Here is a 21,961-nt window from a genome sequence, read left to right as displayed (position 1 = left end):
ATATGTCCACCAGCCTTCATCGGTGTATATCAGCTTGCCTTGCTTCACCTTGCATAGCTAATGCCATCCAATTTCAAAGACTTTTCAGAGCACTCCATTACTATGTTAACTTACTGCCAAGATGGTTTTGGCTTATGTTTCATTAGCAGGCATTTTCAAGCCTTCTCCACTGCCCATGTGATGTAGGAGAAAAGCTTTCCCAGACCCTGACTGTGCATCCTAGTTTTGTGTGGAAGTGCTTAGTCGAGGAATTGAAACTCTGAACTAGAAACTTTCTAGATGCTTGTAATCTTTTCAGTGCTTTTTAATCCTTCTGGAAAAACAATAAATGGTAAAAGAAGCCTGGATGATCACAATTGTCTCTCTTGGCTTTGATTTCATAGCTTCCATAACCCAGTTCTAATGATTGTTACATAATTAAAGACTGTCATAATGTCCTTTTCTGTTATGTAAATTGTACATTCATAAGAGGACAAAGACTCTTAAGTAGTTTATGACCTAATGTAAGGTGAGATGCAAGAAGAAGCTGTAACAAGCAGCCAAGAAGGAGAGCAGTGAATGATATTTGCTGTTACCTAGACTAACTACATTAGAGATTCCAAGTCTGTTGAGTTATTTCCCTCCTGTTTCAAGTCCTTGTTTTCCTCTTGTTCCACCTTCTTGAAGAACTTGCRCAGCCTTCTGATGCCTCCTTACCTGTCATAGAGTGGCTCTAGAGCATTAGAAATTCCTGAACTCAAGCTGGAATCTTCTGAGCATCTCTGGGAGACATGACAAAAAAGAAACTTTCAGATTAAAGGATAGTTAAAGCAGCTCTGGTGAGTGCATTTTCTGAGTGCATTCTTAGGACTTAAGCCCCTACTTTGGCACTTTGGGCACTGGTACTACTTCTGTTTTGCCATCAGGCAGACCCCACATCTACTTAATTTATTTCATGCTTTTTGGCAGCTAACATTTGTCTGAATCTGATAGCTTCTCGGAACATGTAGTAGTCAGTGTGAGTCATACTTTGAATGATGGAAGTAATCGTATAAATACTTTTCTTCCTCAGTCAGTGCTGGGATTAATTATATTTTCATTTCATGTACGTGTGGATAGGGGTTGTGTAACTGGAATGCTGTAAATTTTGTATTTCTTCTGAAATGTGTTTGTGTATCAGGTACGATCTATACTGATACAGCTGCAGGGTCTGAGCTAACAGCACAAGGTAATGTTTCTGCTGCCACTGCTTTGAAATTAAACTTTCTGTTAAAGTTTCAAGCTTGGTTAATACGATAAAGTAGCTTTACATCAGCTTCTCTTTTTCCTTTTTGTCTGTGTTTGGTAGTTGTCTTTTCTGATTTTCTTCATTTTGGATTTCTTCATCTAGTTTTGAGTTCTCACAGATGCACGGAGGTGAGGGCTTCAAGAAAATAGGTCCACCTCCTTTATTCCTTGTGTAATAGAGGAAAAAATACTGAGGCCTTATCTTCTGCAGGCAGATACATTAATCACATCCCTTTCAGTCACGTTAAGGTGCATCCTTCCTGCWTTCAAACTCATAGGATTCAGCTGTGAAGGAAGGAAGTTAAACTCAGTATTTCTACTCTAAGAAGGGAGCATGTCCCTTTCTTGTTATCTTCGTGTTGTTCTATTTACACTTGCTGAATCTGACTTCTGTCCTAATATACACAGAAAAAAACCCCATACCTTAATTTTAGGAACTTTACTCAACTTTGCTTGCTTGTGTCCTTGATCCCATTCTACTTAGAAGTAAATTGCTGGGTGTTTATGGAAGCTTTATTGCTTGGTATTCCATTACATCTGTGTTCCCCTCACCCCGTATATCAAAGTATCAAACTATTGATCTGGTCCCTGTTCAGATCAGCAGTGTAATCTTGGTGTAAGATAAGGGCAGAATACATAAAATGGAGGATGTAACTTTTCTGGTCTGTTGAGTGTTGGTGGCACTTCAGCTCAAATCTTATGTCCGGCTAGGGGCAATGCACTGCAAGAAGGATGCAGACAAATGGGAGGAAGTTTGAAGAAGGACATAAAAGATAAAATATTTTAAAAACATAGTGTGAATGGTCAGAAAAAGCAAGTTTTGCCTTAGAAAAGAGAAGATTGAATGAGTTAAAGGCCAGATACTTTAAGCATGTTTCTAAGAGTATATTGCATGCGTATCCCTGAGCTAGTAGTAAGTTCACGTGGCTTCACGCAACGTGCTCAAGTGTGGAAGCAATACAGCTGCAATCAGTTGTGTTTCCCTGTTAGCTAGCTGTGAAAGGTAGGACCCAGGAGGTCTTGTCAGCTCAGTTCCAGGATGTGTGAATGTAGCTCTTTGGCTTTCAAACGTGAATCTGATGTCAAGTTTCCTGTCGCTGCACTTCATCCTGCTGCCCTAGAACTTCTGGCTCCAGCATTGGCTTATGCAGGACAAGGGCAGGACCTCCCAAAAGAGCAGAAACCAGAGGTCCTTTGTGCCCATAAAAGGTAGGACAGGTAGTGATAGGCAAAAAGTGTGTGTGAGGGCTTTAGGTTAGAGATTAGGAATTTTTATTGCTATAGCCATAGTTAAACAGTTGAGCAGGTTACCCAGGGAGCAAGAGGGATGAATGTTATCAGTGTAGATTTAAAGACAAGCTAGACAGGGATATTCTAAGTGTACTTGATCCTATATACTTGATCGTACGTTCATGTACAGAGATGGACTAAAGCTTTGTAGGCTTTACCCAGGCAGAAATCAAACTAGAACTCAGAGTGCCTTTTTTTTTTTTTTTTTTCATCCTGAACAAGGATTGTGGCCTTTACTCTATTTGGCCCTTATTGAGTGTTTACAGATTGGGTCTAGTATTTCATGTGTATGCTGGACTGAAAGAACTTTTGTAAATTTTGGTCTAAAAATAACTAAGATGGGGATGTCTTTGTTAAAGTTGCGTCATGAATTAATCAAATTTGCTAAAGCAACAAAAACTAAAAAAGCTGCTTTAAATAGTTTCTTCTGAAAAACCCTGATATTCATACTAATCCCAGTTTAGTCTTTTCAGTTTTTCAGGACTGGAAGAAGATGTAGAAAATCTGAATTCGGAGCCAATCTTTGCTTTTGAATTTTTCCATTGTTTCAGACAGTGTATTATTTTCCATGTATGTCAATTCTATATCTGAAAAAAGGGGATGAAAGAACTTTCTRCACCTGTTATGTGTCTTATGTTTAAAATGTTAAACTTTTAGTGGAAAGTGACTAATTTTTATTTATAGTCTTAAGAGTAATGGAGCGCTGATGTTTTCTCAGGTCCCTAGATTCAGCTGTAAGAAATAGTAATAGATAGATAAACAATTTCAGAAAATGAACAGCTAATACAGTGCTTGGATAATTTCCTCGGTTGTGCCCTAACCAGTTTTCTGAGCAACTGAAATACCAAAATAGCATTAAGAATAATGATGAGTAAAAAATACTGGAGAGGATTGAGTTTGTGTGCAGGGAGCAGAGATGCTCTCATTTTCAGTTGGGTTCAGCAGAAAACTGATGGGAAGAGAAGTAACGCAAGATCTGTGGAGAGAAGTTAGGATCTCTGTTTAAACGAGTTACTACAATTAGAAAAAACAGGAAAGCTTTCAGGTGTAGAAAGCCCATCTTTGAATCATGAGGCTTGTGAGTCTGAAAGTTTGCTTGCTGTTTATTTTTACCTTATCAGTTGGCTGAGTAAGGGAGATTATCTTTCCCTACAAACTTTTTCCGAGTTACATGCCTAGACCCTCCTGGTCACGACAGGAGTCCGTCAGCAGACGGCACTGCCTGTTTTTTCTTGCTCAGTGATTTCTGAAATGAAGTTGGGATATCATCTTGCTTTTTATGTCAACAAGGTAGGGAGGTGGTGCAGATATCAAACTGCTGCTRTACGTATTTCATTATGAACTACGTGACAGCTGAAATGGCTTTGTGTAAGGTCTGTGTCAGGCAGCATCAGTTCAGAGCAGGGAAGAGGCTAGTGGCGGTTCTGTGCTTCTCCTTTCCCTTGTGCTTCGTGTCTGAAAAACAACGTAGTGAGAGGGTAAACAAGGTGCAACAAAATAAAGAGCACTAAAGTCATGAAATTGGCCACGTGGCCAGAAAACATTTCTCCAGATAAAAGTGAAGTAAATTTTATCACTTACCATGATAGTTCTTATCAAAACAGCTGATGGATGTTATGGCTGGCAGTCTTAACAGAGTATTGAGGACTGATAACGATTACCAATTTTATATTCTTGCTCCAGAGTCTTTAGTAACTCCATCTTTGTTACTGTTCTTGACTATGACTCACATCACCTTGAATTCCAATAGTTTCATAACATCAGTCCTTGGCCTCTAACCCCTCTGCTGCCCTCTACAAAGGTGGAAAGCATTCTTCTGTCTTACTTGAGAGGCCACGAGTGCTTCGTTATTTTCAGGTTCTTACTACCTTGACCATGAGAGAGAAAACACAACTGCCTGCCATTAAGGTTTAGGATTTCCTGGAGTGTTTCTTTTTTAATGTTCTTTTAGATTCCAGTCCTGCAAAAATAATGTTTAAGTGAATGAGGTTATTAATTTTAAAACTTAGGCTGTGTAGGATTCAGTCCTTGAGTTGCAAGCAGTCTGGGCCAGGAGCTGCTGTGATTTTAGTACACTGTATTCTGTTGTACATCTGTTGGTGCTGTAAAAACAAAAGCAATGAAACTGAATTTCTCCCTTGAAAGGCAGAAGCCCTTTTATGCTAATGCAAAGAAGCAAAATCATATTTTTTTWAAAAAAAACAAGTTTTTTATTACTTGCTTTATTATTACTTTATGCCTCTGATTTTAAATGCAGTTCTTTTTATGACATGAGGAAGAGAAAAAAGGAAAAAAGAGAGGAAGAAAAGAGAAATTCATTAGCCAGGATACAGAAGATTTATAGCAATCTTCCATCCCTCTGAGACCAGCAGAGGGGCATTTGTTGGCTCAGTCAGGCGCAGGGTAAAATTATCACTCAGCAGAGGCACTTCTGCAGCACTCTGGAAGATTTTGTTAAAATGGCTTAATAAGCGTGCCTTCAAGTCCTCCTGGCTGGCTCCTTACGGTCACATCTGGAGCAGATTTAAGCCTTGCTTCAGCAAAGCATTTCAGCTGGCTGAGCATGAATGAATTGCTCTAGCAGTTGGCTAAACTGGTATCTTGAAATAGATCAGAAAGATGAGACAGYTTCTCAGCTATCATCAGCTGCAACTATGACACTGGGTGATTTTTCTTTCAATTAGACAGCTCTGGCTTTGCTGGAGGGCTTCTTGGGGAATGGCATAGGGCCATAGATCATGTCTTCTTTTTGCTTTGACTCTGGTTTTAGTTCTAATGCTGCCTTCAATTTATACAASTTATTTTTCAAATTCGAGCCCTTTGACACTCCCAAGTCTGAATTTCAAAGCTTCCTCTTGCTACGGGCCAGCATCTGTGGGGCAGGGCAGGTTTGTGTTTAGCTCTTTACAATACATGCGTAGGCTAGACTTAAGAGTGGTCCATTGTAGAGAACCTTGCTGTACTTGCAAATGCTTTTGCTCTACTTTTGCCTTCCCAGGTGCTTCCATGCACTTTCACCCAGGAACAGCCTAAATCTCTCAGGCCCACTAATATTAACTCTGATTTCATAAATTGCCAAGCAGAAAAAATAAATCACCACGCCTGAAGTGTTTGTAATAGGTTATTGAGTCCCATCAAGTAGCTGAAAATTAGCAATTCTGTGTTCTCTACTGACATACGAAAGATGAGAAGCAACTGCTTCACTGTTCACCAAGAGAGGCTTGTGGCACTGATCAGGAGTTATAAATTATCTCTAAACCCACTCAGTCACAACTGACTTGTGCTTATCACTGTCCTTGGCAATCTCATCTTGAAATTTCTCCTTTTCCTTCATGGAGGGCAACTATTTTTGCTGTTTTCCTCTCCCTTCCACCACCCCAGCTGACTGTGTAGCCACTGCTGTTCCGGCTCACCCAGCTGAATGGTCACATATCGGTGATAGAAGGCAAGGAGGTACAAAGATGCCAAACACCARTTACTTCCTAGAGATACCCTAGAGACATTTATCACGTCTGTGCCATTCTGTTAGCAATACTACTGTGGCTTTGTTACTTATTTCTAATCAGGCCATTGCTGATAGAAACTACCAGGGAAAGTGAGCAGATGGTGCAATGAAGGTGTACTGTTACTCCCTGCATGTTACAGTCTGACCCTGTTGAAGTATTTTCTGAAAGAGTATCTTTGCTTTTCCTTCAGCTAACCCCTGTGAGCTCCACTGTCGCCCAGTAGATGGCCATTTTTCAGAGAAGATGCTTGATGCCGTCACCGATGGTACTCCGTGCTTTGAAGGAAGCCACAGCCGAGATATCTGTATTAATGGCATGTGTAAGGTATTGGGTATGTTTGCATGTTTCTTTATTTACAATTTACTTCATAAACTTACGGGAAAATACTTAACACATTTCTTTGGAGGATTCAGCAAAAGGCACTCCCAGCTCCATTTTATGTCATTTTTAATAGTCACAGAACAAAGTCATGGAAACAGCTTTTCTAAGTCATCATAAGAGCCTCCAACATTCTTTTTAATGAACTCATCTGCCTTGAGTGTCCATTTCTTTTGGTACCTTCAGGCTCCCCTTTTCTTCTTCCTTTATGTTAAAATACCAATTTAAGAAAAACTGCTTGTTTCTGATGAAGGTGTTTTCACCAAAGATTATTGCTTTAAAACTGCACAGTGGTGACACCTACATATTATGTAGCAGTTCTGAAGTGGAACTTGTGGTAAGATCAGACACTTGCACTTGAAGACAATTAAAGTTCTAGCAGTTTACATAAGTAAATTGAATTACACTATGCAATGAGGAAATGGTTAATCACAAGGTATGTGTTTCACTAATGTTCTGTTTATTGAGGAATAAATACAAGGTTCTCTGCATGTTAGTAGCAGATTTCCAGAATAATGTACAGGACTTTGACATCTGAAGATGTATTCTGTAACTATAATGCCCATGGTCATAGTTCTACCTTTATTGAAATACTAATAAATTAAATGAACATTTTATTTRTAGGAGATGTGTTCACAACAGCAACTTGTTTTCTTGAAATTGGGAATTTGGATCCTATACSACTTGAAGCCTGATGGTTGTTTGGCTTTTAACATCTTAGGAAAGAAAAGTAGGGCTTGATGTTTTGTAGAAATTATGTTAGCTTACAGTAGAGAGCTTGTTAATCCTATGTCATAAGCCAATGAATCATAGAAAAATGCAGCCAGAAGGGTTGCATTTCRTTACAGAAACATGTACACTTTTGTCATTCTTCATAAATATTTATTTTACTTGGAGACTTCCAGTGATGGAAATCCTACAATTTCCTTAGGGAATTAGAATGCCCTCTTTGAAGGCTTTCTATTCTACTGGAATGCCTCAGAGAGCAGCAGTAAAAGATTTAAGCTTTTCTTGCACGAAGTGCATTTGTAACAGAGAGTTAAGGAAATCCTGTTCAAATTTACAATGAAGAGTTTCCACTTGCTGAGAGCTAGGATGAGTCTCCCAGCTGTGATGGGGAAAGAGCTGGCTTGAACATCAGCAGTTTAGCCAGCTGGGAACCAGTATCTAGTATATTGGAGCATGTAGTAAATGTTAAATACTGTTACAATGTTTTTTGCCTTCACTCAGAAGAGGCCAGGTGCTGAACTCAGAAGGCTGTCTTCATGATGTTTACTTTTATTTTTTGATTTCCAACACRTAGGAGTTTGGATCACAGTGACTAAGTTTTAGCATTCGTATGTTTTCTACATTTAGCCCTGTTTGTGACAATTCAAATTTATACCTATTTCAGAAGGAGCGAAATTTAACTGAACTGGTAGATCAGAGTTGAAAACAAAACCGGTTTTAATTGCAGTTTGTAGATACTAGAGATACTGTGTCATAAATAGGGGACTGAAACTTTTTTWAAAAAAAAATCCTCCAAAATACAGGTGCTGTCATAAGTACAGTTTTGTCAGCAATTTCACATGTGGAATACCACTTCCCATCYGACAAACAGATTTAATTTGAGTCAGAATCGTGGCGTGAACAATATAACCGTGCAACTGCCACAAACTAGATGAAATGGTGAATAGGTAGCCCAAATAGCTGACATTTCTGAAAGACACTGTGCTTTTATCTGAAATATGTACACAGCACAACACTTGACTGGAAGCTTTGTCTCTTTTAATATAATTCACTAGTATTTTTGTCCAGCTAGTTAAATACAATGCATACATTATGGGTCACAAACTTAGAAATGTGTTTAATGTAATTAGCCTGATACATCATTCTTGTACTCTTAACAGTAACATGCACTAATAATGTGAAAAAGGAGTTTGGAAAAATTAATGGCAGTGAYTAATAAAGCTCAATTGAAGTTTTCAGGACTATATTTCACAAAAGCATTTCACATTTGTTGCAAGTACTGAAATAATATTTCACTTGTCTGAAATTGAATTAAAAAAAAATATGGTAAGGTGTTGTATGTTAGACCTGCTGTCYGTATTGCTAGCATGTGTTTGGCTTGCAGAACAGCTCTTTAACAGTGGAGTTCAGAGTTTTCTATGTGGCTGTTTAAAAACAAGTCGTGTAGACCCAGATTCAGTCAAGAATTTRTTCTCCTAAATTCAGCTGGTTTTAATGTGGTTTTGCAGATTGCCATGGTTTTGCTTAGAGCGACCAGGGAAATTGCTCTTATGTAGATGTCTAAATGTGGATTGAGATRCTTTATTTTAACTATATGAGGTCTATTGGTTGCTTTGCTAGCCACCTTGGCAAGGCCAAAATGTGCACCTTCAATCGGAAGGTAAGTATAGGCAGATAACACTGCTGATTCTCTTGGTCCTTGCAATTTGTACAATACATGGGGCCTAATTCTTCAGAAGTCCTGTCATATAATACAGCTGGGCCTTTGTCTTTCACACAGAGCAGGGTGTCTCTGAGCACCAGTAATGCTGTTAGCCTGGTCAGGGCTGGAATCAGTGGCTGCACAGAGGAGTCATGATCCTTGTGCCTGTGGTTGCAATCATGTGTTGTTCCAGGTGGTGCTACCCAGGAGGCGAGAGGTGCTCTTAACCCTTTTATATATTTGCACCTAGCTGCTCAGCTTCCTTCAGATATCTTCTCAGACCCAGTCTTGCTGTAATGCCCAACTTAAACTACTTTGGAGTGAGTCAGGGAGATCTGTCTGTAATTTCATCTAAAATCTTCAAGAGATCATGATTAGTTTGCTGTTTAACCATGTTCCCCTGCATTCATCCTTTGGGTGTCCTTTTTTTTATTTGTTTATAAGATTTTTAAAGCACATAATCTCTCTTCCTATGTTTTAAATTGTATGTCACAAGTGGACTCTGATTCTTACTAGAGCCTTTGGTTGTTCCCACAGTGTTAATTGGCAAGGATCTTGCCATGCTAGTTTGTATATTGAGCTGCAATGGAGGTATGACTTTTTCAGGTTAAGGAAATTGTTTAAATATGAGTTACAGCATTAGCGAAAAGTGAAAGCTTGTGTGATGTATGCACTGGGAGTGTGTGGACATTGACCCAGCATCTCCCCTGTCTGTAACAGGCCTCCGACTCCCCATACAGAGTTTGAGGGCTCAACTGACCTTCAGTCTTGCAAAGTCATGAGCTGTTCTCTGTGGTAATTCACATTTGTTACGTTGAGAGATTATTAACATTGTATTGGAAATTGCACTTCTGTGTGGTCCTAGGGAGGAAAGTGAGGTTTTTTTCYCTTGCTAAAAAGTAGACTGTGCATCTCATTTATCGTAGTAGCATAGCTATCTCTTACTGTTGCATCGATTTCCTTCTCCTACTGCTAGCCCAACTGCTTCAGCCCTTTCTCGATAAGTCATAAGAAAAACAGGCACATCAGGACACATTTCTCCCCTTTCAAGGCAATGTCATAGCCAACATGACAAAATCATGATTTCTTCATTTGGAGACGTGGCAAGGAAGACCTTAAAGTGTAATGCATCATTCTTGTAGTTTGGATATTCAGACAGTGCATCCTGGCAATGTCCTTCAGTGACAGCAAGGACTCTTTGTATCTGCTGCCCAACGTCCAATCTGACACAAAAGTCTCCTTTTGTAAATCGCAAAAGAGTAGTTTCCTTTTAGTCACCAAGCGRCAGGAAATAAATGGTTTCTCCTTTCTGCAGAAATGCAGTTGGGCAGTTCATGTCTGCTGTGTGATGGGAGCAATAATAGAAACTACTCTCAGGTACGTCAAAAAGGCCCTTGGTGAACTGGGCAATGACAAAGGCTGCATGGGATGATGCTGATTTTAATGGGCATGCCACGGGCTGCTGTAACACAGCATGGAGTGGTGGAGGGTGCACAAGGACATAGACGTGCATTAGGATCAGAGTCTAATTGCTGCTGCTTTTTTTTTCTTGTTTTAATAACCTGCATTTAGTCTCTAGGTCCACTTTCACATGCAATTTGCCAGAAATTTTAGGCATGTTATTAAAAGCAGTTATAGAAACCATGGTTGGTTCGTATCTGGGATAGAAGAATGAGGAAGGCAACTAAAAGGAAGGAGGAAGAATCTAGAAATAAATCTAATGAATGACARAAGTAATGTGATATTCACTGGAGCGGTGAGGTAAAGCAGGGCCTGGAAATTAAAGTTCATGTAAATGTATTTATAATGAATGACTGCTGGAGCTGTTTACTCTGACGCATGAAAATGTTTTACAGTTTGCAATAGTCATTAATAGTGTTGTAACATGACCTGTTGCCAAATACAGATGTCATTGCATCAGTGGCAGCAGGGAACAAAATGAAGGCTTTATGTACTGTGATCCGGTGAATTACCTTCTCTGCAGCGTTTGTCCAGATTGCTGCACTCRTGGGAAGCCCTGCACCAAACCATGGTGCATGTGGAGAGGCGAGTGGTGATATACAATGAAATATAAATACTGTTTCAGATGTCAGAGGAAAACCAGTAGTAGTTGTAACTGGAAGGGACAAAGGGATTCCTTTCATGTCACAGTGGTCTCATATTTTGGTGATACAAGTGTGTTGCCAAAGGAAATGCAGAAGAACGTGAGGAAGCTGTAATTTGACTCTGAATTTWTACACAATACAGCCCATGTAGAGACACTGCTGATTGACTCCTCGTAGAATAGAAAATAAACTTAACATGCAGGACTCCCCAAACCATCAAGAGCCTAGTTCTTGCTCTGGTCTAATGATAAGCCTGATAACGCTGACTTTACTAACAATTTATAGACACTTAAMGAATGTGCTGATAGTACAGTAAATATAGTGCAGAATGCCTCTCTATTTTTAAAGAAAATGGCTAYGTACCTACCTATTTACATGCTGAGGCAGTGCTAAGTATGAGCTACAGTGCATCCTTGACTCACAAGTGAAGAGTCAAATCTGAACTCCTGGCAAGATAACAGATCATCCYGCTCTTATCACAGTGCTATCCAAGTACTTGAAGTACTTCATTAAATCCATCCTTAATAGAATAGCTACATGCTTGGAGGCAAAATGTAGTCATGAACCTACTTAGCAAGTGCTTATCTCTGTAACATTCTGCACTGCTCATAAACCTAGTCCCTTGGTACTGAGGTATGCCTGTGTGAAAGAMATAATAACAGTGAGAAATTTTGCAGAACTTTTTGGCACAAGTTTTGTTTACYGTAGCAGATATCAAAGATACTGATGAGGTGTTGGCATTAAGTGATACATGAGTCTTTTTGAAATRCTCTGCGAAATGCAAGTGACATGGTTTGACAGGGTTATTAACTTGAGGCCTTCTCCTGTTTCCATTTTTGCATCTTCTGTAGCTGTTCTTTATATCACTGGTACACAGGGGAAGAGATTAGGTGTTCCTTGCACTTAGAAGGTCAGCAAAATATTAGAATATGAAGGATACATTATGCCTAAATTAGTCTAATGGATGCATTTTCCTGTCAGAAGCTCACAGAACATTATGGTAGTTGTGCTGAAGGTGAAATAAGATCAGAGTAAAAGAGGGATAGTTAGAGTTTCATACTTCAGGAGGGTGTTAGGGAAGTTAGCAGGTATTGCACCTAGCAGATAATTTTGAGAAAAATCAGCAGAGAAAAACTGCAAATACCACCTCTGTGGCTATTCATTTACATCTCAGGTAGTGCATGGCTGAAGGCTTCCAGATATCTTATATACTGTTAAGTTCCATTAGGTGCTGGACAGTAGGTTGCATTCTGCAGCTTTAGCCCAGTGTGAGGGTGGCACAGAGCATCGTGGAGCTGTACTGCTAGAAGCCCCCTTGCTAAAAGTGAAGGTGCACTCTAYTGGGTGCAGGCAGAGTCCTAGCTGTAACATGGGTTGGAAAGGAGTGTCTCAAGGGCTTGTGCAAGCGGCAGTATTCGTACACTAGCCGGAGAGTCCAGGCAGGACTGTGCTGTGAGGCAACCCTCCTAAAATCACTTCCTGGAGCATGAACCAGCACTTTCCTTCAGTGGACGTGGGTCCACAAAAGGCTTGCCCAGAATTGCCTCTGTCCTCTCTGAGCTAAACATGATGTTATTTTCCTAGCAAATACTCAGTCAACCAAGAAATGTAACATGTATGGGATTGAAACTTTTCAGTAATTCATATCAAAATTTGAAAGTAGGTTCAGTCCAAAGAAAAAGATAGAGAAAGGAGGCGACAGAGAAGGGAGAGGGTCAGAAAACCTGACACATTTTATTGTGCRTTTTTGAAAACAAAACATTTTGATACCTCTCCTAAAAATTTATTCTGAATTGTGGAGAAAACAGTTTTAAAAGGTTAAATGATTCCCAAAAGGCAACATTCAAGGAGGAAGAAAGCAGACAGCATAATTTGGTTAAACATTCTTATAGTCGTGACTTCACATTCCTCAAATAGAAAGAAAAAAATCAATATATCCTGTTTTCTTGCATGAAGAGAAGACTGGAAAATTAAGTTCCAGGAGAATCAAAACAAACTTCGTAGCAYGCTCCTTGGTTGACCACATTGCCCTGTGTTCATTCGCTGCATGAAGATGTGCTGTGGATGAAGCTAAGAATAACAAAAATGAAACAATGCAAAATGATACTCAGCTGGAGATTCAGTTAGCTGAGAGCCCCAGCCAGCTCCTCTGTAATGATGATGGGCTCTGGTACAAGCCACTATTAATGTATTTTAAACTTTGTTAATATTTGATTGTGACAACAGTAGTTAAAACATATCATTTAAATAACTTCATGATATCAAGGAGCTCAAGTGCACCATTATGTAGTTTAGGTGGCAGTACTCGCTCTCTTTGAAAAGCAGTTGTCTATAAAAAAYAGAAATGCAAAGTTTAACAGAGTGTAGTACACTTCAGCTTTTGTTTTGTACTACAACCTCTTCTAAGTTTTCAAATACAGCTTTTTAAAAATCACTTTAAATGAACTGAATATATTTTAGAATCCTTTCCCTGGTGTATTTTTAAAGTATTATCTTAGCRTGAAGCCTCTAGGGAGGTTTGGGGAATAATGCTCTGCCTGCAGCTGAGCTCTGACTGTGTCAAGAAAGAGATGCTGCAGGAAGCTCTGAAGYCTTGCTGTGCCTCACCACCAGCAGATTTAGATGATGAAAGGTTTTTCTACTTTATACGCTGCCAGGGACCAAACCCTGGTGCACATTTGACTGAGYGCTGGCTCTGCCATCTTATGCCCCCACTTCTCTGTCTAGAGCATGTGCTACTTAGACTGAGTAAGGCCAACAGGTAGGGTTGTTGTCTGAGTACAACAAATGGATATAGAAGTCAATGTATGTTAAATTGTTTTCATTCCATGTTCTAAAAAWTAAACTTTTTAATTTTTAAACTTTGAAAACCTTGCCAGTTTTTAAATAGAAGCAAAAAAGACACAAAAACAAAACAAAGATTTTGTTCAAATTTAAAGGAGGTACAGTGCACACAGTTTTGGGGTTTGGCAAGGAAAAAAGTTTTGTCATGCCTCAAAGTGAATGAATTTCTCTATCTCCCTGTAGCAAGCATGAACTGAAAAATAAGCTTTTACCAGAACTTTGGCATGTTTCCTGGTGTTGATGAGCTGGAGAAGCAGACCTTGTGGATATAAAACCTCATGCCTGTTCGAGAGTTTCTCTTTGCCAGGAGGTTTCTCTGCGGCTGTTGGTCCCACACTGGCTGTTTGACACAAAAAGCCAACATAGAGATCAGACAGTGATCTGTCCTTTCTTGAGTTTTCTGTGGCTTTAGCTGTGTACAGCTGTATAAAATCAGCATGTTCAATGACTCAGTCCCTGGCATGTACTCCCTGCCCTAGGTACCGGCACTAATACAGGTCCAAAACATCCATTCCTGTGCAGAGCTGTGTTTTAGAGCTGTTGGAAGATAGCCTGGAACTGTGAAATATTTGCAAGGATTTAAAATACTGGAGTTTCCCTGAGGCACTGGTGAGAGTCACTGTTTCTGTTAGGGCACTGTATTCCCAGGAAGCCACGGTTGCTTCTGCATCATAAGAAAGCAGGGAAAAATCCTGGATGCATTGGCCAGTTTAAGMCATTTGTGAGGCACATTTTCATCTCGGGTAACAGTGTCTGGTCACTACTGCAAGTTTCATGATATGGTGTGGTTTTTTAATTTCATATAATACATGTGAATTTGAGATAGATATGACAAAGTCTTCTGTTAGTTTCTGAGTATAGGATGTGCACTATTCCATGAAATTAATTCTCCCCCTTCTTGGAAGAGCARGGTACACTGAAGGCAGTGAGATGTGAGTTTTGGAGTGTATCATTGTGGAGGCCACGTTTATGCTGAAACTGTTTTTCCTTCTAGACTGTTGGCTGCGATTATGAGATAAATTCCAATGCAACTGAAGACCAATGTGGAGTTTGCCTGGGAGATGGCTCTGCTTGTCATACAGTGAAGATGACGTTTAATCAAAGTGAAGGATTTGGTAAAAGGAGTTCTTTTTTAAAAAWTCTTCCATTGCTGAAATCATTTTTYTCCATAAAAAGGCTTGAGAAGCTTTTCTCATTGCAAACTAAGCAACAGTGCAGACTATCAGTCTGAATAGCAAATGAATGCTTCGTAGTGAATCATGTTTGAACTAGAAAAGATCAGTTCACCTTGTCTAATAAAAATGCTGTTAGAGACCAGCAGGTCCCTATGTAATTTAYGCAGATAATAATAAAACCTAAAATAGCAAGTGCATTTACAAAATGAATGTATTTTACCACAAAGGAAAAAACTAAATATCCAGGCAGTGTAAAGCACCAAGGAAACGCTGGAAGTGACTGGCTTTGGGATTAATTTCGAAGAGTCRTATCTGTCTGATACAAACAGCTCCACTGCAACACAGTCACTTCCCYATGCAGAAAACTCTTTTCAGTTGTCCCGTGTGACAGAACAAGAGGCAATGGGCAGAAATTGAASCACAGGAAGTTCCACCTGAATGTGAGGGGGAATTTCTTCACTGTGAGAGTGACAGAGCCCTGGCACAGGTTGACCAGAGAGGTTGTGAAGTCTCCTTCTCTGGAGATMTTCAAGGYCCACCTGGATGCAACRCTGTCTAMCATGCTCYAGGTGACCCTKCTTGAGCAGGGAGGTTGGCCTAGATGATCTCCAGAGGTCCCTTCCAACCTTACWGATTCTRTGATTCTATGAACTGGGCCCATGTGATTGCTGTATGGTTTTCTGCAGGATGTCTTTGGAGTGGAAGAGGAGAAAAGTAACCAGGAGAAAAAGATAGTAGTCTCCTYCTCTGGAAATGCTCAAAATCTRCCTGGATATGATYCTGTCTAACATGCTCTAGCTGCCCGTGCTTGAGCAGGGAGGTTGAACTAGATGATTTCCAGAGGTCTCTTCCAACCTCAACCATTCTGTGATTCTGTAGCTCCCTACAGGGTTAACGTGGTCTGAACCAGCGCTGGGAGAACTGAGCTTTCTTTTTTAGCTGATGGCAGCAAGCCACTTAGGTTGTAAGGTGGCTATGGGATGTATCTGTTTAAAGAGTCTAGAACAGGGTGTGGGAAACTAAAACTGCGTGAGAATGTGACAGTGAGTTGGAAGAGAAGGCTGGGATGATGCAGGACAGGAAGGGAGAAGTGAGGTGATGGGGCTCTAGAGAGCCTGCTTGGAGCGAGGCCTGGCTGGAGCCAGAGACTGGCAGGCAAATGAGAAGCCTRAAGAGCAGTGATTGCTACCATGTTAGTGAAATAGGGAGAATGCTGTGAGGATRTGGCTTTGACTAGCTTTTGTTTTTCATTGTTTTTTCATAAAAGAATTCTGATTTGCATAAATATGGTAGGTACTAATAAGTTAGAACTGGTTTGATAATCAAATTTGCCAAAGTTTGCAGGGAAAACATTTACAGTAGTTTAGTTTTTTTCTGTCCTGTAAACTTAGGTTTGCTTTTTAAATTTTRTTTTATTTTTATTGCACCTGTATCCCACAGGTGAACTTTGAAGGCACCTACAACTATGCTGTAGGCAAGCTGTAGATGTATGAAGGCCTCTCCCTCAGGAATCCTCTACCCTCTGATCTTTTGCTCCTGCTAGCCTAATTCTTTGAAATTTCTTTTCAAAGAAATGTATTTCTCAAAGGGTCCAGGCTAACTGAAGCAGTTATACATGGGAGGATAAAATGACATCTATTTTATTTAAATTCATACTGTATTTTATCTTCACTTCATTTTTCTTGCCCCAGGATTCAATAAGCCTCACTGACAGAAACCACTGAGGGGGATTTTGAGTGTTAAGTAAAATTATTTCATTGCTGTGTTTAGATTCAGTAAAGAATGGATTGCTTCTGCAGACTCTTTCACTCTTGCAGAAATTGATTCCATTGCACAAGAAATGAGGAAAAGTGTCAGGAAGGGTGGGCTGGGGGCTGTTAAGCTTTTAAGACAACATATGGTTTGCACTCATGTTCCACAGGTAGTAAAGTGGGGAATAGAAAAGATTTTTTTTTTTTTTGGTACAATCTGGCTACTTTTTGTCTCTGACTGACAAGTACTGTGAAGTTCTGGCTTACAACACAAATTTATGGCAGAATGGCTACTAAGTGGTTCACGTAAGCATAAAGACTTCAGGCTCATGAATTCAGAATTAACAAAACTGGAACAGAGCACAAGGTACATGCTGCCAGTCACTGGGAACGCAATTTTGAAGAGGACTGTCTGTGTTTAATAGCACCGAGAAATACAAAAGCAAAGCTAGTATATTTTGATCTAAAGCTCAGCCCAGCAGGGCCTTTCGTGGTTCTGTGCTGTAGCAGTGGTCCAGAGGCTCCCAGAACAGCTGCAGGAGTGAATATTTCATCTGTGTAATGGTTTCCATTAGTGTTTTATGGTGGAAATCGAATCAGATTTGCACAGATGGTCTCAACAATAATGCTAGCAAGTACCCAGTCCACRCTTCAGTTGCGGTAGGGTTGTAACTACAACTAAACACAACTAAACTACAACTAAATGCATGCATTTGTTCTTCATATTGCATTCTCAGTATATGGAAACCAGTGTGAGATTCTAGGAAAACAGGAGATAATATAGTTAATCAAAAAAAGAGGGGAGTATGATACACAGACTGCATTGAAGAATCTATCACCAGACATTTAAAATACATCTAAAATCAGGTTTATGAGCAACAGCAAGTGATTCAGACAAAAATAATTSTGCAAAAACGTGACAGGACACAGACTTTTGTGTTCTAACAGAAAGAAAATTGTATTTTATTGTTGTTATACTTGTGTTTTGAGCAGTTGTTACTCTAATTACATCCAAAAAAATAACTGAAAAGGGGCACCAAGGCTGCAAAGCCAAGCTCTCAGGAAGTGACACAACTGAAATTTTCTATGCTGTTTTAATTTGATGCATTTGTGAGCATGCCTTATAATCAAATCTCTAGTTAGATTATCACACACTGTGTTTAATACACTTCCACTGCAGCTGAAAGAGTATTTTGGAGAATCATTAAACCTTCTCTCTGGTTTCTTGTAATAGAAGTTATTCAGTAATCTTACAAATTTTGTTATCCTTTTACTTATGAAAGACTTAAAATTTGGAAGCTTGCAAAAGATGGCAACCAGAAGACTCTCTCGGTTGAACATTATGACAGGAAAAATATATGGAATTTAATTACAAGGGGCCAAGGTAGACAGATCCTTTTTTTTTTTTTTTTTTTTTTTAATGTAAGCAATATGTGATGTCGAAATCAGTGTTTATCACCTCAGAAAATTGCTGCAAGAACAGCTAAAATGTAAAAGGCTATGTGGATACCGCTCTTTACTCCAATAAATTGTTCTAATAGGTTATGGAAGATACTGAAGATCATGTAATGTGCCCGGTGCTGTTTGTCTCACTCACGTGTGTGTGTAGTCAAAGGTGATAATTTACACAGGAGGGTCAACAGGATGTAGTTCTCAGAATTTAATTCATAACCTCAGCCATGTGGGGTAAGAACTGAGGTACCACACTCACACCTAGTAGCCAGTCTTGAAATGCACCAGGATGAGCTTCAGCTCTCACTCCAGAGCTCCTGCTATTAGAGCTGTCATCCATCCACTTCTAAAGCCCAGCCAGGAGCAATAGCAAGAGCAAGAAAGCTATTTTAGTTTCTGGTAAAACTTGTATGTGAACTTTCTATTTTTACAGTTTTCATTAAGTAGCAATAGCAGTTCCCTGTAAGCTGAGAAGCACTGAGCTTCATGTCATGTTGCCCGTTACACAAACAAAACTGTGATAAATGCTCTGGTTTCATTCTTAAAACACATACCAATAATCTCATCTCCTTTTATAGATAACTTTGTGCATGAAGAGCTATTGAACTTCCTTATGAAACTCAGTAGTTTATATCTGTTCAACTATTCTTAGTAATATGAGGCATTTGAGTGGCTTTTAGTTTGCAGTAGCAAGTCTATAGATGGGAAACAGAGAGAAGTTAAATGACTTAAGAGAAGGGATATGAAGTTATAAATAAGTAACGTGCAATGACTTTTTTGTTATTCATTTCCATGAACCTTTGTTGTCCCTTAGGATATGTTGATATTGGGCTAATTCCAAAAGGTGCAAGAGGTATCAGAGTCACAGAAGTGGCAGAAGCAGGAAACTTCCTTGCTGTTCGAAGTGAAGACCCAGAAAAATATTACCTGAATGGAGGTTTTATCATCCAATGGAATGGTGAATACAAAGTGGCAGGAACGATATTTCAGTATGACAGAGCAGGTGATCTGGAAAATCTGACTGCTCCAGGACCCACCAATGAATCAGTATGGATACAGGTAAATAGGAAACCTCTAGCAGAACTTGCTGAGTTTAGATGGCAGCAGAATGCACTGGGGTATGTGAAAATGAGGCTGGAAAAATGTGTGTTTTGATGTAAGCCACTGTTAACAGTCTTGCAAAATTCAGTTGAGGTATTTTGTAGAGAAAGAAGTCCCTTGCTTGAGAGGGCAATTCACCCTACCTGAAAATCACTGTTGGGTGTCATAGTTTCACGATCATTAAAAACTATTATGATCTAGCAGTGCCCCATGGAGTAGTGATTTTATGCCTCTGGTTGGTCAGGCCTTTGCCCAGGCTTCCCTGTCTCTTGTGCCAACCTAGAACAGCACATGTGGCTGTGATGTGCACTGCACCCAAATGAAAAGTAACCCTTTGTCACACAAAAGAAGCCGATGTCAAACAGCAGTGATAGCTAGGGAAAGGTGACACTAGAGCCAGGTTACGCTGAGCATGAAACACAGCAAATAGCTTATATGAAATGGATCCACTTAGCATCCACTGACTAACATTGCTGCCTTTTTCTAATGTTGCTTTATCAATTCTAACTTAAGCATAACCAGCTTCTGTAAATTCTTTTGGAAGTGTTTTTAAAATGCCCTTTTTTTAACATATATATACCTAAATGTATCTTTCCTGATTTGTGTCCCTGCGTATCCAGTGAACACTTAAAATCAGTATTAAAAGTGTGAGGGGGGCCACTCTCACACTTTGAATGTCTAGAGAGAAGGTGCATCTATGGGTGGGTGCTCCGCCTTCACTGTCAGGAACAAAGTCAAGGAAATAATCAGGAGGAAGACAAGTTCATTACTTCACTGTTTTATCCCTTGAAGATGTTCTCCTTTTCTCCCTCTCATCAGCCAATGGTAAATTTCTTGAGGAGTCTTAACAATTAGAATTTTCCTTCTGAATGACATAAACACTGAAAAAATAATACTAAAGCATATCTGAGGAAAGTGTGTTATTTGCTGATCTACTGGATATTTTGTAACAGCTATTTCATGTGGTAGGGAAATTACCCTTTATAATGAGGATAGGCAGTAGCTCTTAATCAAGGGCACTTCTGGCAGTCTTGGATGGACTTTGCATTATCTTTTCTTACAGTCAATAGGATACCAATTATGGTGACCTCGTTCCTCCCAGCTGTGCTTGCAGAAGTGCATGGCGAAAAACTGTGTCTTAGAGAGATAAGCATTTGCACCACTGCCAACACACAAATTAAAGTCTGTCAGTCTTCATTTCTGAACTGGTGGTAGGCTCCAAAACAGGAGAGCTGTTTTAGAAATTGCTAATTCTTCTGCTTTCACACTTTAAGAGCTTTGGATCAGTAAATKATTGTAGTCCTAAGTCATTAAATAAACTATTCTTTTTTCCAGCTGCTTTTTCAGGAGACTAACCCTGGAATCATGTATGAATATACTGTACGTAAAGAAGAAAGCCATGAGAATGAGATTGGCGAGCCAGAGTATTTTTGGCAGTACGGAGATTGGACAGCCTGCAGTGTTACATGTGGAAAAGGTAATTCCTCACTTCTTTTTTCTCTTACTGTTTGTCTTCGTTACTGGCAAGTTTCATCTTTACTTTAAATTAGCCTGGCAGCATTCTGTTTCTCAGAGAGGTAAGGTTCTTTAATCTGCATTCTGGGGGAAAGCAGATCAAGTGGTTATAGTAACATATATTGGCTTTAAAATAAAGTAAGTTTTTTGATGGTTTAAGGCAACTACATTTCYGTAACACTTGCCCTGAAATTCACAACTTTGAACCTAAATGAAACTATTTTTCTTCTCTTTATAATTTGTTGCTAGTACTGTTTGCACTAATTCCCTCCCAGGAACAGTTAACAGCCTACTAATTTCTCTAACGAATCTTTCCAACATATTAACTACAAAAAAAMCCCAAACTTATTTTCTGTATCATCTTAATAAGCAACAGAGCCTTTTGTGCACTTCTCAATAAATAGTTGATTTAAGTTAGTCTTGAGCATTTGTACTTTTTTACCACCCTAAATACAATGGCTGGAGAACAGTTTTACTTGTATCGTAGTTCCACGCTGCATATTAAACCAAAAGTAGAATGACAACCTGTAAGAGATCTAAAAATGGGTCTGGACGTTTGCCTTTAGTAACACACAATAAAAACATTAGAAAGACAGCTTTTTAACAAACAGATCAATGAGATGAAGTTAATATTAGGAGTAAGCCAACACAATAATGATAAAAGGACTAAAGAAGTTTTCTCTTTGTATGAGGAAAGTTTTTTTAAAAACATTCTTTGTAGGAGTTTTTTAATAAAAGAACAAGATTGCATGTGTAAGGAAGTCTGCATAGGGGGCAGGAGATTGCAACATTTTGTGATTTATCAGATTGGATTCTGATGTTGTTTGTGATCTGAATTAGTTACTGAGTTTGACTGGACAGGAGAAAAGTCCTGGAGATTAGATGGGAACCTTATTCATTGAGACGTGTGTAAATCATGCAAAGTAATAGAATATTTGTATTACAACCAGGGGAGAAATGACAAGAAATGGGCCTTTTTTCTTTATAATGCTATGGTTTTATAAGTGTTTTTTGGTAATTATTGCTTTCTTTAACTGCTTTCCAGAAGAAAAGAAAAAGACAATCAAACATTGTAACAAATCAAGTTGACAACTCTAAAATAGTATAGTACTAATGGTTACATGAGTAACAATATTAAAGTCTTTCC

General features: G+C 39.2%; 1 protein-coding gene across 1 annotated transcript in view; it reads left to right on the top strand.

Annotated features, from left to right (window-relative positions):
* Window positions 1-21,961, top strand: part of ADAMTS12 (ADAM metallopeptidase with thrombospondin type 1 motif 12) — a 159,564-nt gene that overhangs the window by 107,355 nt on the left and 30,248 nt on the right. Inside the window, 4 exon segments of the mRNA XM_085297693.1 lie at window positions 6,253-6,386; window positions 14,815-14,935; window positions 19,013-19,257; window positions 20,635-20,776. Of these exon segments, the coding sequence (XP_085153819.1) occupies window positions 6,253-6,386; window positions 14,815-14,935; window positions 19,013-19,257; window positions 20,635-20,776 (642 nt within the window).

Source organism: Rhea americana, unplaced genomic scaffold, assembly GCF_003343005.1.
Source record: "Rhea americana isolate MKP2758 unplaced genomic scaffold, rheAme1 scaffold_13, whole genome shotgun sequence".
NCBI classification, from domain to species: domain Eukaryota; kingdom Metazoa; phylum Chordata; class Aves; order Rheiformes; family Rheidae; genus Rhea; species Rhea americana.
Note: the sequence above shows the minus strand (reverse complement) of the source record. Positions and strands in the feature narration are given on the sequence as shown.